Source organism: Halichoeres trimaculatus, unplaced genomic scaffold (genome assembly GCF_033239565.1).
Source record: "Halichoeres trimaculatus isolate MK-OKI-2021-1 unplaced genomic scaffold, fHalTri1.1 fHalTri1_scaffold_7, whole genome shotgun sequence".
Taxonomy (NCBI): Eukaryota; Metazoa; Chordata; class Actinopteri; order Labriformes; family Labridae; genus Halichoeres; species Halichoeres trimaculatus.
The window spans coordinates 25,689,156-25,708,372 of NW_027437185.1; the positions used below are offsets into that span (position 1 = coordinate 25,689,156).

At 41.0% G+C, this 19,217-nt stretch overlaps 1 protein-coding gene across 6 annotated transcripts in view; it reads left to right on the forward strand.

The window, feature by feature from the left end:
• The window catches only part of LOC141793369 (teneurin-3), a 177,423-nt gene that overhangs the window by 127,851 nt on the left and 30,355 nt on the right, over nucleotides 1–19,217 (forward strand). For all 6 annotated transcript variants that reach the window (XM_074674011.1, XM_074674012.1, XM_074674013.1 and 3 more), the window contains 6 exons: nucleotides 757–903; nucleotides 2,475–2,691; nucleotides 11,682–11,801; nucleotides 13,827–14,088; nucleotides 16,565–16,832; nucleotides 17,771–17,914. In XM_074674011.1, coding sequence (XP_074530112.1) covers nucleotides 757–903; nucleotides 2,475–2,691; nucleotides 11,682–11,801; nucleotides 13,827–14,088; nucleotides 16,565–16,832; nucleotides 17,771–17,914 — 1,158 coding nt within the window. The remainder of the gene's footprint in view (nucleotides 1–756; nucleotides 904–2,474; nucleotides 2,692–11,681; nucleotides 11,802–13,826; nucleotides 14,089–16,564; nucleotides 16,833–17,770; nucleotides 17,915–19,217) is intronic.

Sequence of the window (19,217 nt, forward strand, 5' to 3'; positions counted from 1 at the left end):
GCGATCTGGCAGCGAGTGCTCTGTTTTTCTGTAAATGTAGAGACTCTAGATCCTCCTCTTCCCACACTTCTTCCCTTATTTACATATATACTTCCCTTTCCCTTTGATGTTGCTGTTACTTCACATGAGTGTATTTTTTTTTGAACAGCTGCAATAGGCTAGTCCTACTTTAATTAATTTCGGGCCGAAGCAATGAACTTCCAATTGATTTGCAACCTCTTAAATGGGATTTGTGCAACTTTGAACTCATGCAGGATCATTAAAATCATTAAAAAAGTCCCAAACTGTTGTCTGCTTGGCTCCAAGGCAGCCTTTAGTTTGAAAGAAATACTTATAAGAATTTATGCAACCAATGTACAAGTCACAAGTTTCAAAACAATCACAAACTTTTTCTTTGATAAGAGCTTTTCAATTCCCACAAGTATTCACCCATCATACCTTCCATTGGTGTTATTAATAGTCTCTTAACAGCTCAGCAGTCTCCTGCTCTGTATTCTACATATTCCACTTTTCAGTTCAGCTCCTGAAACTCATGTGAAACGACAATAACTCCTCACACCCTCCCCACATCCTGAGTCCTGTCAGAGGTGTATTGTACTGTATGTTCACTCAATACTGTCTTTTTATCATTCCTGTCCCTCCTCTGCCCCCTGTCCACTCTAAACGCCCCCTCCCTTTGCTCTGTCTTCTACCTGCTCCTCCTGAATTCCTTGTTCCGACTTACTCCGCTGTTTGACGCGTATGATATGTTGACAGACGGCTGCCCCGGGCTCTGCAACAACAACGGGAGGTGCGTCCTGGATCAGAACGTCTGGCACTGCATCTGCCAGTCAGGATGGAGAGGGCTGGGATGTGACGTTGCGACCGAGACGCTCTGCTCAGATGGCAAGGATAACGAGGGAGGTAAGAAGGAGACAAAAGCTTCGTACAAATAGTCTTTTAGCTTCAGAAAAAAAAACTTGCGTGTGTGTTTCTTTATTGTGCGAAACAGGAAATTGGCTTTGATGTGGCTCCTCTGTGACAGTGCAAACAAACAAAACAAATCAATCATACATAAAACATCACTGGAAGGAATATGCAAATTTTGTAGCAAAGCAGATTGTTAAGCAGCATGCTTTAAAATATACAGTAGCAATTATAAAGAATTGGTGTAACTTTATTCTAATAGACTCCAGCTGAATTTATATTTTTGGACATAAATTTTTACAGACTTAGCAAAGTGAGCATACAAAATGGAAAGGATGCATCTCATACCAGTGCTGTAGTCAAGTTACAGCACCTCCAAGTTCTGAGTCCAAGTCTGAGTCAGCAGAGAAGTGTCTGAGCGGAGTGCCCACCATCTGAACACTTATTAGGAGGACCACTGTTTCACTCTACACTTTTCACTGTATGAAGCTTGGCTGACCGTGTGAGACCTTTTCTGGTTTAGTTTTATAACTCAAAAATACCTGCAGTCCACCGCTATTGATCAGAATTTGACTGAACATCTTGGACACTGAGTCACTTTAGAAGCCAACATTGGCTTGCGGCTCATCCACAGCTTTTAAAAGTTATCAAGAGTCAGTGTCTCACTTACTCATCTGGGTGCATCCTGGACAGATGTCTGTAAAAGTTTCAAGTTGTCCCTATCTTCTCTGAGATTGTTCTTTTACATATGAACATGCTGATCTGCCCTTAGTTGCACTGAATGGTAAATCTTAGAATGCAAAAAAAAAAAAAAAACCAATTTGTAGCACTTTTTTTGGCCTTCTGACAGGAAATGTTACTGAACACACAACTTGCTGCTTGAAACCGGATAAATTATCAGAGCCTAAGAGAAAAAACATTTACACAAAAAGGTATTGTCTAATAAATAAATACCAGCCAAGTCAAAGCCAAAGTCATCACTGCACAAGTCCCAAAATAAGACCTAAATTAGGATTTCAGTTTGTTTCAAGTCCAAGTCCTGGACTCAAGTACTGCATCACTATCCAAAGCAGAGTTGCCAAAACCAGTATCAACCAAAATTAGATCCTAGTGCCATGTAAATGATCATACAAGAATATCAAACAAAAATGTTAGAGCCAGGGTTTTCCACTTGGTCATAATGATATTTTTCTTATAACCCATTTAAAGGGGAAAATAATAACAGGATCTTCACTGGTCTGGTTTTGAAACAGGCGTCCTTCACCTCACAGTTGACTCAGAGACACATCCTGGTACAAACAAGTTTTCTTTAAATGAAATATTCACCGACACAAAGTATAACTTTTGATCAACTCAAGGACTTTTGGAGTTCATGTTACAGTTGGGCCCATACTTTAAGGTATGACAGCACAGGATCTGTTGTCGCTTTAATAAACTTAAGCTCATGTCAAAAGTCACCTGTGTGCACCAGAGCTCAACACTATAATTGTGATGCTCAAACATCTCTGAACGTATGCAGGTCAACAAAACTTTCCCTGCCTGTCTCAACTGTCCCTCCTGTTTTCCAGATGGACTCATCGACTGCATGGACCCAGACTGCTGCACTCAAATCGCCTGCCAGGGTCAGACCTACTGTCGTGGCTCGCCTGACCCCGCCGCCATCGCCGGTCAGGGCCAGAGTTCAGCCGCCCAGCCCTCGTCCAAGGGCTTCTATGATCGAGTCAGCTTTTTGATTGGTCCCAGCGGTAGTCATGTGATACCTTGGGATAACCCGTTCAACAGCAGGTAATGAATTCCTGACAGCTCTTTAATAATTCACAGCACGTTACCCGTTCTCCGTCTCATTACCAGTAGGGAGGGACACCTGTGTTTGTGCAGCCACTCCAAAACGTCAGCGAGTGCCACATCTCTTTGTCGGTCTTTGTACTCACTGTGACAAGTGTGTTTACAGGGATGTTACCACCACAAGCGTTTATTTCTTCCACCAGCCAAGTTTAAGGAGCTGAGGAGGGGGCTCATTTCTTTCTCAAAACAGCTCTTCTGACTGTGAAAACATAGGGATTAGGTTTCTTACTCCAAGATAACAGGACCATGTGCCTCTATGAATCTGACAGCAAAGCAAACATTTCACTGAAGAGAGTGCTTCACTGCACATTAATTTATATCTTTTATCAGAAACCAATTTGTTTTGATCATCAGCCCATCACAGACTGTATTTGAATATCTAAGAGTGGCACACTTAAATAGAAACCTCTTTGATATCGGCTTGAAAGGTTTCTTTTTCTAGAAACTGCTCCCCAACAGTATGAAGACGATCTCATAACAGATAGTGTGCAAAGAACCAACAAGTTAATGATATTCTGCCCTCTAACATCAAACTAAGGTGGATTTATTTTTGTGATGTGCATTTCTTGGGTGCAACATTCCTCCAAATAACACCTTTTACCGGTATTTGTTGATATATAATACACATTTCGATACATTTTCTACAGGAAGTCTGGCACTTTTAGCTGCTGTCTTCAATTTCACAATTCATTAAGGTGCCACTTTCAGTTTGGTTGGACGGTGGAGGACTGTTAAGTACTTTAGTAGTGCTGCTTTCTGGGCTTGGCTCTCGGATAGCAATGTTGATGTGCTGGTTAGAATCCCACTTTGGTCTAGACTGTAATATCTCAGCAAGAAAAGGGCCGCAAATGGATTGGAAAGAGAATTATGATTCCCAGAGGATGAAGATTCTGTGCTTTTCTTGAAGGGCCACCAGCAGGCTGACAGGTGTTGTTTTGGTGGAATTTCACAAGAAGTGGTTTTTAGATTGCCACCAAATTTGGAACGTATAATTATGTTCCCATCGTGATGAATTCATATGACTGTGTTAATTTGTTCTCATCTTTTTCATCTTGCACAATCATCTGGTTGAATTTATCCAATTCCTTTCTGAATGATTAAATACTTGAAAAAGTAGTGACACCATCAGCACCAAATGTACTTTGTTTTCAGTGGGAATTAACAGAGGTAGCAGAAGTAAAATCATTCAAGGAGAAGTGCAAATGTTCATTTGAAAAAGGACCTGGCTCAGGAGCTGGAAAGCGCTGGTTTAGTGTGTTCCTCTCTTCTTCTCCAGCTCTGTGCACTGCCCTGTCCTCTCTGAATAAAGGCAGGGGGAAAGAAACAAATAAATGACTCAGAAAAAAGTAAAAAAAACTCCAGCGCCGATTAAAAAAATGTAACAATCATGTTGTGAAATTGTTTGAAGTATTTATGTAAAAAAGATGATTGATCAGTATATCAGACTAACAGATAGTCCCCCTAAATTAACTGTTATTTCTTATTTTTTATTTATTTATTTGTTTATTTTGAGGTTTCTGTAATGTATAATTCATCAGTATGTGCAAGCTCTTTATTAATACGATATTTCTAATACTGTAATAGAATTACTGTTGTACCCATGAATACTCAAATGTAAAGTTTTACAAGAAAGCAGAAAAAAGGCAAACTTGGTACTTACATTTCTGAACAGAGGGGAAAAAAACAAGTTTCAGTGGTTGTTTGTTGTTCTGTATTAATTCCTGACTCGTCACAGAATTCCAGTTTTTTTTTTTGGCTTAAACTTGTGAGTGAAAACCTGAATCCAGTGTGAAATTTCTCTCTCCTGTTCAAAATGGTGAAACATAGGGAACTCACAGAGAAAGAAAAAATCTGAGTTAAAGCACTTCATGATGCTAGGTGGTTTGTCTTATTTTTATAACAGGTGGTCTGATAAATTAATTGAGCACCATACATGAAAACACCAAAGTAACAAATATATTCTGTAACTGTTGATGTTGGCATCAAGCGGGAACATATGGTGTACATACCAAGGCAGATAAGCAGATTTTTACAGCAAAAATTAACCTGTTTACAGCCTGGTCACAAAAAACAATATCAGCACACACTGTATGACTTTCTTATGACTTGTTTATTTTTATTTTTTTTCAAGAAATCAATCTTGTGAATTTACCCATATGAGGCCATGGCTGACTAGACTCATGAGCAGGCACCCTACGGCTGTTAGTAAAGAAATTAAAGGCCTGCCTTTTGCTTCATCGAAACTTGATTGACGCTAGCCTGAATTCAGTTATACAAATATGGCCCCTCCCAGCGATAGACTTCAAAACCTGAATCAGAAATGGATGGTTGACATCAGGAAACCCACGTCCCTATGATAAAGTCTTTGGTTAGCATGCCATCACACTAAACCAGGGATGGAGACAAGGTTGACATTATACCAGTATTGGCTGAAAGTCTTTTCTTAAATATAGAGTATTGAGCTGAAAATGGAATAAAGAAATGCCATGTATCTGGTTAATAGATGGGGAGTCATAAAACAAGGAGGGGTATGTAGCAATAGCCAAAGAAGAACCAGCTAGCCAGCTAGAAGTAACTGCAGTGTGAGACTTTTATTTTGTCAAAGGAGACTAGAGATGGAAGTGAGATACTCTTTCAGCTACCACAAAAAAGAGTTTTGTAGATTACCTAACAACTTTTGGACAGTTTCTAACACAGCACACATGGAACAAGAGGAACCAAGTTTTGATAGTTTTCCACAAGTATTACAGAGTCTGGTATTGTGACAACCATGCAACTAGGTAGCCGCAACTACACATCATAGGACTATAGCGTACACTGAGTGTATTAGTGTGCTGATAGAAATCAGGGTCGTCCTGGGCTTGAATAAAGCCTCGTTGAATTGAAAGACTAAAGTCTGTGACAAGCAGCATTTTCTACTGCCCATCAAAAGAAAAAGTTTTCATTTATTGCAAAGAAATGTCTTTATTTGTTAAAGTTGATGGAGCCCATGAACTTCTTTGTCACTTTTTTCCATTATTAGTCACCTTCACAATGTTATTGTGGACTTTCTGAAAACTTGACGATGTATACAAAGCAGCTGATGAATAAAGCCGAGTCTAAATGAACACAAAGCTTTTGCAGATGAATGAAAAACTTTGTACATCAGTGTTGAACCAAAAATAAGAGTTATATCTTTCACCATCAATCTGCAATCCTACATCTGTTGTGAATCATGAGTAAGGTTTGCTTTAAGACTGATAGAGCAGAGAATGATTGCTGATTGTTTTCAGAAGGCTTTGGGAATATTTCCTCCAATAATTTAAAGTAATCCTTATGTAAATAGCATGCTTTACTGAAAATATAGAATGAGACAATCCCCCCTACACACACACCCAGCTGGGTTCTCAGTAATCCTCCGGCTCATTGTCTTCAGCTTACTGTCGATTCCATGTCTGGCAGTGGCATTAGCTCCCTCGCTCAAAACGCTCATTGGCCCTTTCATCTCCTTGTACAAGTTAGCGCAATTGTCCAGAACAGCATGCTGCATTTTGAAGCCTCTCCAAACATGCACACCACTAAATTAGAGGAAAATTAATAACCTGTTTTTAAATGTCAATGTTTCCCTCACAATGAGTTTTAACCTTTTAGAAACAAACCCCCTGTCGACGGTCGTTGGGGGTTTGGATTTTAAGCAAAGAATCTTTTGAAAACATAAACCCTTCAGCTAAAGGATGAGAAAACTTAAATAACCTTTGGTTGGTACAGATGTTTAGAGATACGAATGTTTAAAGATCTTTCAAAAATGACACCATGGTTAAAAAAAAAAAAAAGACAGCTATGTGGGAGCTGTATTTTAAATGCAGATGAAACTGTCTAAAAGTCTTTGTGCGTGTGTGTGTTTTTTTTTTTTTTTAATGAAAATCTCTTTAAAACAATAGCATAATGAAGAATGAAGTCAAATTAAGTAACAAATAACACCTCCTGTTCATATTTTATTGGGATTTTTTGGTTTGTTTCTAGTGAACAGCAGGATAAAGTCACTTTTCAATATTTGGTTCTTCAAAAACTGCATCAGACCAAAGTTGTGCCGCAACACAAGAACTTAAAAAAATATTTTTTTAAATTAATTCAAACATCAACTCTTTAAATCCTCTGACTGTTCTGAGGATGTCCAGTGTATGAATACTTAGACATTTTTGTCAAATTAAACAAGAGTATAATTTTATTTACAGGAAGGAGAATAACTTAAAAGTACAAAGTAAAACTCACTGCCATAAGTAAAAACTTTGTGTGTGGCCGAATTGTAACTGTTTCAATGTCGCCAGCTGAACTTATGTCACTCTATGCAAGAAAACCAAAGCCCCAGAATTTCTGTGGGTGGTCCTAAACATTATACTACTTGAGCTGAGTCCCCGCAAGCAAAATCAGTATTTTAGAAACTATACTACTTACTTTGCTTCCACGTCATTCACAAACTCAAGGTTTGAGCTTCCTCTAAAAATTCAGAAAGCGGTTTCTCTGCCTCAAATACCAATTATCTGTCATACTGTGAATTTCATATAAAACATATTGAGTTTATAAATTCATGTCCACCACAGAGGAGAAAAAAAAGGGTACTGGGTCCGTCTTGTACCTCCTCAGCACAAACAGTGCATATATGCTGTCATTTTTTCAAAACGTCAAGTAATGATGAAGAGCAGGCACTGTTTGGGGACCCATATTTTTCAAGAATGCATTTGAGGTTATAGGGTGAATAATTTATAGTCAGCCCTAGCAGAGTATGCATCTTGTAAAAAAAAGTCTCTGAAGCACCAGAACGACCCCAGAAAAAACATCTAGACTTGCAACAGCAGTAGTGACTGTTGTTCCTGGTCCAAGAGTATCTGATGTCTTCAGGTACAGAGATGTGAAACAGTTAGAGGTCACTCCTCTCCCTGGTTTTTTAAGACACCATTGTGTAAGGCAAGAGAAAGGGAGCACATTTCAGATTGTGGTCAGGTTTCAGAACTCGGCAGTAAACTTGTCCCTGGTAGAGCACAGAGAATAAAACATGTGTTGTGGGTTCGTGCTTTTTCTTTTCTCCCACAAGGCTCCCTATCTGTATCGCATGTCCCCGCACAAGTCCCCCATTGGGTTTTCAGATGGTGTTTTTCCACAGCCAGTGTGAGACAATGACGAATAAGAACGCGTGAATTATATGATTCATTTCTGGGGTTTCAGCAGGTGGTGTGACTCGACGTTTGTTCAGGGGGGTGTTCGGTTCTCGCAGCATCAGTCTGCTCCCCAGAGATTAATAGAGACACAAGGAAGAAAGAGTGAACCTGAGCCCAGGCTCTTAAGTGGCCTTGTTCCCTCAGCCGGTAAATAAAGGATGGAAGATAGTTGTGCCAGGCGTGAAGTGGGAGGGAAATAGGAGAGGCAAAAGCTGTTGATCATCCTTGTCTCGTATACGTAATGACCCGGAGATAAAGTGGCGAAATGAGACATTTTCTGCCCATTGGTGACAAATGTGCAGGGACCACTTTTAAAATTCTGGTCTATGGTTGAGAAGTAGGAAATGATTAAATGTTGATGGAGAAATATAGCATTGTCTCCCATCTTACCTTCAAACAAAGGACTAACTTAACAAACGACTTCACACCATAAGAATATACGAACCAGAAGCAGCGTTAGGCAAGTTTCACCTGAAGGGCCCTGCAGTCCCGTTGAATAATCGCCAAGGATATTTGAAGCTTTAATCATGTATGAACCTTCTGTGTCAGTGATTTATGGAGCAAAAGTGCCAAAGAAAATACAGTTTTTTACGTGAAAGCACGGGGAGGAGACGCTGGAGGTGGAGAGGCTTTTGACTGGGAGCAAATCCATTTTCCAGCAGGGGAAATCTGGGTGGGCAAAGTGAATGAATAATGCTCTCCCATGCTAGACTAACTACCAAAGAGGTGCCCTTAAGTGAAGCATTTAACCCCTCCTCCAACCCCCCACCCACTCCTGTGGCACTGCTCTTTGGCCAGCAGTAGGAGGTGGGTTATATAAAGAAGCCACCAGGTGTGAGTCGATGTAAAAGCTCTGACAGATGAGAGGATTTTAAAACACACACACACACACATTCACACACACAAAGAGCCTTCACATTTGGACTTATTTTATATTCAAATGGAGCTTTCTTTTCAAATCTACACCATTTATGACCTCACCTTTCCAAATCGCTCTGGCGATTGGTTTGCATTATACTTTATTCAAAGCACTTGACATTTTTTCATCTTTATGGCAGCTTGCCTTCAGCATTGCATTTTGTTGTTCTGAATCTCCATAAAGTGCCTCTTGACATGTCAGCTGTTGAGCTTTGTAACTCCTCTGATGAAGAGGATATCTGTGACTGAGCTGAAGTGCCGGTTCCAACATGATTCCTGTTGAAATGTTATCTTTTATCACAAGTGCTACCACAGATATTTATCAAGCTCAGGTATGAAAAAGACAGGTTTTATTTTTTATTTTTTAAATTGCTTGGCAAGAAATGTCAACTTTGAATCTCAGACACGCTTGAAAACACAATTTCAGGAAATTCTTAATCCAGCTGGGCCAGAGTGATGATAACACTGAATGTTTCACTCAAAGATTTCTTTTGATATGAGTGTATTTTACAGTTCATCTGCGAAGTTGACTTTTCTTTGTAGACTAATAATAATTTAAAGGCTCTTGAAATGTGGCTTGAAGTATCAAGTTGATTATGCTCTCAAGTCTGAAAGTCATACTAGGTATTTAATAAATGCTGAGTGAAAATAGAACTTCAGAAGCAGCTCTTTTTGCAGTCTGATGACCAATTTTTTATTACCTCTTCATGTTGGAGTCAGAGGTGGTTGATGAAGCTTTGCACTCTAGGGGGAAAAAAACATATTTGTATCGGTCACTCAAGGTGAGGTTCCAAAATGTTTTGCTGAGGGATGTTCTCTAGTGGCTCATTTCCTGTTTGTTTAAGTAGAAATTGAAACTCTAACCATCCATCTAAAGGTCCAGAACAGTCAGAAAACAGTTCAAACTGAGCACAGCTTCTCTAAGACAGAGCTAGCAGTGCTAGCCTTTTGCCCACATACAGCCTACATCCAACTGCGTCTCGTAATGTTTATTTATATAGCACCTTTCACAGAGGAAGCTCACAAAGTGTTTTACAGGATTAAAACAACAGCATAATCAGCAACGGGCATAATCACATACAACAAATGAGGAAAACACATTCAAGCATATTTTCATAAAAAGAACATTATCATTAAGATGGTCAACAGGGTCAAAGGAACGCCTTCATGAACAAGTAGGTTCTAAGTTGCTTTTTAAAATCGGTGATAGATGTAGCGGTTCTCGGGTTCTCGGGGAGAGCTTTCCATAATCTTGCAGCAGCTGACTTAAAGGCTCAGTCTGCACAAGTCTTGAGTCTAGTGCTGGTAACAATTAAAAGGTTGAGTATCCAGCCAGTGGTGTAAACCTGAATCAAGTCAGACAGGTACTCAGGTGCCTGAGCCTGCAGAGCTCTGAAAGTTAAAACAAGCACTTTAAACTGGATCCTGTAGCTTACCGGAAGCCACTGTAAGGATGCCAGGACAAGGGTAAAATGGGAATGTTCAGATGTTTTAGGTAGAAGCTTAGTGGCAGCTTTCTGAACAAAGTTGGAGCCAATCAATAGAGGTTTTGCTGAGACACAGAAAAAGAGAGTTACAATAAGATATACGACCATCAAACCATGCCACTCTACAAGACAACAACCTTCACCGTGTTATAGCATTTTCTTACCATCAAATTTTTTTTTAACCAACTTGAAATTCTGGCATTAACTCTTAACTTCTTAAGACCCCAAGTCCACATATGTGGATATTACATTTCTGCCTCTCAGAGGCAGAAATGTAATATCATTTTTTAAAACTCTGACCAATTAGCCACATTTAGGTACACTGCCCACATCATTTTTTGGTGAAATCACAACATTCACCCATTTTAGTGGAAAAAAAAAACAAAACAAAAAAACAATGTACTTAAGTACAATAACACAAGCAACAAACAAACTAACAACTAATAGAGAATTCTTAACAAAAACAATCAAACTTCCTGTACAATGACCAAGTTTCGTTTCTATACTTATTAGCTCTTACTTATCAAAAATAGCAAGGTGAATTAAAATTGCACACCAGACAAAAGCTTGGGTCTTAAGGGGGTAAGAGTGACTTCATTTGCCGTTAGCATGAAAATGCAAAATTAACTTGGGTGTAATTGCCTCCCAACTCAACTTGCCTTGATCTCAGAATTAAAATTAGCAACTGATGCTAACCAAAAAGTGTGAGCCAAAAAAAACCCTGTGTGAGTTTATTGACTGTGTTCCGTTATAAATCTTTTAATGAAATTTGAAAATGATTTCTAATACTTGTTCACTATTCTGTACATAAGACCCCTACAAAATAAGCCGGCTGTAAATCTTGTTGGCCGCATGATGTGCTATGTATTCCCCCTTTTGCTTTGATACCCGCTGTTTTCTGCGCCGGCCACACAAATGTAATCGCCCTAAGAGCTTAATTCGGCTTCATATGCTGCAGCTTGTCTCTCACTCATAATGCTTTTGATGAAACTTGGGTTTAAGCGTGTTAGAAAATGGCATCCATTTATGTGTCCTTGTGGAGTATAAATGCTGCAATACATGTGCAAGATGCAGCAAAGCCGTCCATGTCTGGAAAACTTCTTCCTACTGAATTATGGGCTTTTAAAAGCATTACACAGAGACAAAGAGGTGCTCTATAAGGTGGCATTTCTGTGAATAATAACCAATGACGTTTGTGGGCTCCTAGCAGACACTAAATTATACCTTTGTGTGTGTGGTGTTAGCTGAGGGATGACAGTTGTTAGCAGTGTTGACGATGGCTGGCATTGTTTGTTTACTCAGCCCTTTCTGTGTTTGTTTGCCCACACAGCTTGGCATCCGTCATCCGGGGTCAAGTCCTCACAGGAGATGGGACGCCACTGATTGGAGTCAACGTGTCTTTTCTGCACTACCCGGAGTACGGCTACACCATCACACGGCAAGATGGCATGTAAGTGAGACACTACACTCCATCGGCATCAATCCACACAGATTTACATGTCCAAATAAACATGAGGTCAGCCCTCAGGCTCAACCTTTGTAAGGATTTATTTGTGGCATGGACCCCTGTTGACTCCCAAGCCAGGATGAGAAAATGAAGGAAAAACCTGTCCTACAGCAGCGGCAGCAGCAGAGTCGTCCTGGCAGTCGTCCAAAAAGTGGTCAAAACAAATTGAAACAGCAGCACATTGTGCCCTAGAACAATTCTTCATGCAAATGTCACAGTAGTGGAGGCCATTTTGAACCAAGCTGTTTAAAATGCATTGAATCAGCGAGGGCAGAATCAATCTGCCTGCAGTGTAGTAAAACATGGGATTACTGTCTGACCTTCTCCCGCTGTTACCGCAGACGAGTCTGTAATGATGGGAACGCAAACACATACAAGACAAACCTATGTCGCTCATTTTTACAGGAAGGGTTCACCTCGGGTAGGGGCTTCATTTTTGCCGTCGGACATGCCGGACCTGCCCTTCATTTAAATTCAGCAGACACTTGCTGTGTGTTTATGTATTGTCAGTGTGGAATAAAAGGCTTATGAGTGGCACAGAATCGTACAGCTGTTGTTATGAAGCACAATCCTCGGGTCCCCAGATAGCTGAGGATTAGCTGATTTCTTCAGATATTCCGCCCTGTAACTCTTCTGACAAGAAGCGTGATAAATGGTCGGGGATAATCACACTTGGTTAGCCAACAGATCCGCTCAGTGTGTTAAGAAGGGGGGGTAAGGGGGTGGGTTGGGAGGCGGTGAGGTGGGGGCAGCATCAAAGCCTGGCCTCTTGCAGCTGTGAGCTTCCCACTGCCCAGAGTGGAGAGAGCTTGAGAAGGAAGCTGTTTTAGGTCAGCTGCACAGCTTGGCTTCTGGCGGGGTGTGTTCATGTGAGTGTGTGCGCATGAGCGACGTGCATAAGCATCCAAAGCTGCAGTGTGTGTGTGTGTAAATGCATGCAATGTCACCAACCAGATGCTTTACCCCCTGGGTAGCGAAGCTCGCCGAATATATGGAGCAGCACTTCAAAGGCTCGCCCTTCATTTCCAAACCAGTAACTTTTCCCTGAGTAACGTCCCACTAATTAAAATCCAGTTTACTAAAGAGAACTCCAAAGACTTAAAAACCAAATTCAACCATGAAGGGTTTTCTTTTCACCATGCCTGGTTCAACAAAAGTCATAAATCAGATTCAGTGAGTGATAATAATTTATGGAGGCTGGAGCGAGGGAATACACTTGAAAGAAAAAGTTCTTTCTTCCATTGAAAGAGCATCATGAGGCTTAGTGAAATAAATTTCTACTTTGCGACTCTGTATTTTTTTTACCAACCAAAGTTGCAAACATGAGAGGTCAGATGGTGCAAAACAAAACACTGACCTTGTCTTCATAAAGGAAAATGTTCTCCTTTATTGATTTAAAAGCCTGAGTCACATGCTCCTATCTCTCTCTTTGTTAAACTTCAGTACGAAGCAAAACTTCATTTATGACCAAAATGAATTCACAGATTTCTGTGTACACATTACAGTGACTACAGCTGAAGACAGTTTTATTGGTGTGTCTGAAGAGAAAAGACTTTAAGTGCTTCATTTCAGATGAATGAATGAGTAGAGATTTGCATTTAAATCTGAGCTATCAGTAGAAAAGAAGGCCAAAACTATGAATAATAAAAACCCAAGCTGTTATAAACCGGAGCTTTCTGCAAATATCACTAAATGAAGTCTATTTGTTGCTAATATTTCAGTTTATGATCAAATAAGAGCTTGCACAGCTCTGGAATTAGAAAGGTGAGTTAGGTGCAGGAAAGATATGAGAACAGGAAAATGCAAAACAGAAATCCGACACTCACAAATTACATAATTCCCTTTATTTATTTTTGGCAGGACTGTAGGCTAAATAAATCTTGGTCTCGTTAAATGTCTGAGTGCTGAAGTTTGTTTCATTTTTTCTCTTACAGTTTCATGTTTTTGGTCTCATGGTTCTGTGTCCAGGTTTGACCTCTTGGCTAATGGAGGAGCTTCAATAACACTTAGTTATGAGCGCGCTCCATTCCCCACAATGCATCGCACAGTCTGGCTGCCGTGGAACGTGTTCCATGTGATGGACACTGTGGTCATGAAGCGGGAAGAGAATGACATCCCCAGCTGCTACCTCACCGGCCTGATCAGACCCAACCCGCTCATCCTGGCCACGCCCCTCTCCACACTCTACAAAACCTCCCCGGAGGACAGTCCCATCATCCCTGAGACCCAGGTGAGACTGCTGCCTCTGTGTCCTCTGGGGATCACATTTCATACCCTTTTACGGTCAAATCCGAGCCTGAGCTCATATCTGATTGTTTAAAATGACATTTCATAATTCACCCCGTGTTTGATCCCAACATTACAAGCCACAGTGTTGAAAATGCACAAACGATAATACGGTTATCTTCCCCTTACCATGCCCCCGCTCTCTTTTTAAACACAGCCAGATTTGCCTTTCAGTTTGCCTTTGAGCCTTGATTGAATTGAGGCGTCTCCCCAAATACTAAGCCATAAATTTCCTCCCAGTCATACTGATAAATTCTGAGGGCAAATCACATGGAGGTTTCATGCTCCCCTGAGTTTGTTTTATATCCACTTTGGCTCAAATCTGAGTTGAAAGTCCCTGAATGCAAAAATATGAGTCTGCAGCTTTTGCAGTTAAAATGTATGAGCTGAAATGTGGATCAGTGTTACTTCTTAGGGAGAAAATTGGGAAGTTCACGTTAAATAAGTCATAATTTCTTTGGTGGAGGAAGGCAAATATTTAATTTATCTTTACCTTGAGTTCAGTCAGCAGAGAGTCAACACTCGTCATAGCTTTGAACCAAATATTACCACATGGAATTACGGTTAAAGTTGGTGTTATGGCTCTGCTTTTCAGACTTCTCCCTGGGTTTGCCAAGCAGCCTGCTCAGGCATTCCAGGAAGTGCATTGCAGAATCCCCCACGAGTAAACACATACACTCACTGGCCACTTTAATAGGTACACCTTGCTAGTACTGGGTTGGACCCCCTTTTACCTTCAAACCTGCCTTAATCCTTCATGGCATAGATTCAACAAGGTAATGGAAACATTCCTCAGAGAGTTTGGTCCATATTGACATAATAGCATCACTCACTTGCTACAGATTTTTCGGCTGCACATTCATGATGTGAATCTCCCGTTCCACCACATCTCAAAGGTGGATTGAGATCTGGTGACTGTGGAGGCCATTTGAGTACAGGGAGCTCATTATCATGTTCAAGAAACCAGTCTGAGATGATTCCAGCTTTATGACATGGAGCGCTATCCTGCTGGAAGTAGCCATCAAAAGATGGCTACACTGTGGTCATAAAGGGATGGTCATAGTGTGCCAATTAAATATCCCCCTCCCCATTACACCACCACCACCAGCAGCCTGAACCGTTGATACAAGACAGGATTGATCCATGCTTTCATGTTGCTGACGCCAAATTCTGTTTCTTGTTCTTAGCTGACAGGAGTGGCACTCGGTGTGGTCTTCTGCTGCAGTAGCCCATTTGCATCAAGGTTGGATGTGTTGTGCGTTCAGAGATGCTCTTCTGCAGACCTCTGTTATAACATGCAGTTATTTAAGTTACTGTTGCCTTTCTATAAGCTTGAACCAGTCTGGCTATTCTCCTCTGACCTCTGGCATCAACAAGGCATCTTCGCCCACAGAACTGCCGCTTACTTGATATTTTCTCTTTTTCAGACCATTCTCTGTAAACCCGAGAGATGGTTGTGCGTGAAAATCCCAGTAGATCAGCAGTTTCTGAAATACTCAGACCAGCCCGTCTGGCACCAACAACCATGCCACGTTCAAAGTCACTTAAATCACCTTTCTTCTCCATTCTGATGCTCGGTTTGAACTGCAGCAGATCATCCTGACCATGCCCACATGCCTAAATGCACTGAGTTGCTGCCATGTGATTGTCTGATTAGAAATTTGTGTTAACAAGCATTTGGACAGGTGTGCCTAATAAAGTGGCTGGTGAGTGTATAAGATACATACATAAAGACTTAATAGGAGGCTGAGGTGGAGGATGCAGTGCTTTCACAGCGCAGCTGAGTGGTGGTAGCAAAGAAGTAGCAGTGATAGGTGAGAGCTTAGGCGTGTTTAAATTCATCGTTCTATCATTATAAAGATGTGTAATTGGTTGAGTGAGGTCAGGAACACTGATTTGGACATCAGCCTGTCAGCTGAGGTATACGACATCCATGTCCTGCATTAACCTACACAAACTTCATTTACTCTGCCTCCCTTGTCTTTTTTTACCTTTTCAGTCACTCTAAAAAAATAAAATCAGTCACAGTTTTCTGTCTTTTAGCTTTCTGAATCCATGTGAGCACAGCGTAAGACTTGACAACTGTAAAAGTGGTAAAAGTATCTTTTCCTCACTGGTTCAGACGATGGGGAGCAAATTAGCTGCTTGAAAATGTTGCTCAGTTTCCACATAAACAGATTTGCTCTTGGTTTATTGCTTTAAACTGCTTGAAGCGTAATGATGATAGTGAACCCAATGAAGAAAGTTCAAAACCTTATGATTCAATTTAATGTGTAACATTACCATAATGCAGTATATCCTATAATTTGAGCTATTCTACCAAATTGAATACCATTAAACACCTAATGCTCCTGTTATTTAAGCCTACACACCTCACACTGTGCCTTTGGCATCTGTCTGACTGCTAATTAAAATCTTAGGTCCTTCATGAGCAAGTAGCCATACCAGGCAGCGACCTGAACCTGGTCTACCTGAGCTCCAGGGCAGCTGGCTACAAGCCCATCCTCAAGGTGCTCCTGACCCAGGACCGTCTCCCCTTCGGCCTGATGAAGGTGCACCTGATGGTGGCCGTCATGGGCCGTCAGTTCCAGAAGTCTTTCCCTGCCTTCCCTGACCTCTCGTATACCTTCATCTGGGATAAAACAGACGCCTACAATCAGAGGGTCTTTGGCCTGGCGGAGGCTGTGGGTGAGTGCCTGCTGTGAAGCTGCTGACTGGAGATGCTGTGTGAGCGTAGGTTCACACTCAGATACTCCAGCTACCTTCAGGCAGTGAACCTTGGATGAACTTTTGAAGATTGATTTTAGGTTATTTTTTTATTTCCCTTCATTTGATATTGTGTGAGATAAAGATTTAGCAGGTTGGTGTAAATTCTGAAATCCCCGGTGCTGCAGTTTTTGAAGGCCACTGCTCTTTTGCTGACTTTTTGTTTTGCATGTATGAAATTACAACCGCAGTGAAGTGCAAAGACTGAAACACTGCCTTTGCGGCAGTGGCATGAAGATAAAAGTCAATAGGGGCAATAAAAGCTAATGACAAACAATAACAGAATATCGTACTGCATCATAAATTGCAGAATATCTTGATTATTATTTTAATTAGAGTAAAATTAATCATTGTTCGCACCTATCACATTAGTAGTAGACAAACTTTGAATTGTCTCACACAGAAGGCGAATGAATGCTAAGGCAGTCCAGTGTATGTATTAGAGTGGACAAAACCCCTTGTGGCCTGAACATTAACAGGATTCAGTCATGGCTCAGAGTTAATGATATTTACCATAATGTGCACCATCTGAGCCTTTATTGTTTATTGCTAATTCAAGCCACTTTACACCCCATTCCAGGTTTATTTGCATTTACACAAGATAAAACAGACAAATGAGGGGAGAGCGCATGAAATATAAACTGTGCAGGTGAGACACAGAAACCCCCACAGGTCTTCTAAAATCACCCCAGCTGGAGAAAACGACACAGTCATCGAGAGCAGCAGAGCCAGGGAATACAGAGAACAGCCTTAACGTGTGCTGAATGTCTTATAGGTTACAAGCCTCATTGCTGCCTTAAGTATCAGGTAAGGAGGCTGCAACCTTGCTCACCACGGGCATCTGCCATCATTGCTTTCAGTGTCCGTGGGATATGAATACGAGTCCTGCCTTGATGTGGTGCTCTGGGAGAAGAGGACGGCGGTGTTGCAAGGCTACGAGCTGGATGCTTCCAACATGGGAGGATGGATGTTGGACAAACACCACATATTGGACATTCAAAATGGTAAGAGATGCTCATTTATGCGTAAAAAGTGTTTGTGAGTGCATGCAGGGCAGAGATAGGTGGCCTGTTAGGGTTACAGGCAGGTGGTCTTAACACTGAATCGCTGCAATAAATACTTGAATCAAAATGAAATATGGTTCGTCATTGCGTCTGAAGATAATAGAGGAGCGTTTTGAAGGGCCAATTATTCACAGTAATGACAGAATAAATCAGCGACTGTGTCACCAGGGTGCAGGGCTCGCTGTGATTCCACACTACTCAGCTATTTTAGGAAGAAGGCCGTCTTTTGCTGCACATGAAGGCTCAGGCTTTTGATGAACAGGCGTCATGTTTAATTCTCGCATTAATTCAACAAACTAAATTAATTTCTCGCTCTGTCATCAATCAGAAAAGCTTTAATTGCCAAGTACAATAAATGGACATGAGTTTGTCTTTGTCTGGCTGGCACAGAGACATGAGAGACTGAATCATGAAACCATCAAATATACATACAGTGCTTTCTGGGTCTTTGCTGGGTTTTGGTTCCAGGAGATCTGGCGTTATAATGTGGAGAATTCACTGCTTTGTTGGAACAGTGCGGGCAGTAATGTGACTGCAATCATCAGAAGTAGGCCTCCGGGTAGAGTGCATTGTCAGTTTGCCAGGCTGCTGTTTTGACATTAAATCCACTTCGTTGTTCCAGTTGTCCAAAACAATTTGTGGCCCTTTCATCTGGAAATAGTCGAGGTTACGCTCGTGGCCTTCAGCACAGTCCTTAGTCTCACACTGTCAGAACGAGGTTCATGACTGGGGATTTAGGTTTACACTGTTTTGAAGAGGGTTTTTTTTCGTATGTTGATTTTGTTCTAGCGGGTATTTAATGAGTCCCTTCTCTCATTTTTAATGGATCTATTTTAGTGAGTACACACTCAGCTTGCTAAGTCCAGCCCAAACCAGGGGGGAAAACACTTCATGCCGTGCCATTGACTCACGTCGAATTACACCAAGGTGCTTTCTTGTCACTTTTGTCTCCTCGTTGCTACTCACAGAATGTGCCCGAAAGCTGTTGTGTCTTGGACACACTTTCTAGTGGGATAAAGAAATGATTTGGAAAATGATTTTAACACCTGATGAAATGTCTGGACGAATAGTAGAAGAGGGAGCTAAATTAAGCCAGGATTAAACATCAATCTAACTGGGTGATTTAATCAAACAGCTGTATTTACCTTTAACCGACAGGTAGGTTGAAGAATTTGTTTGTGTAATGAATGCATCTAAGGTTAGGAATTTACAGTATCAAGATTCTTTTGTCTGGAGGCTTTGT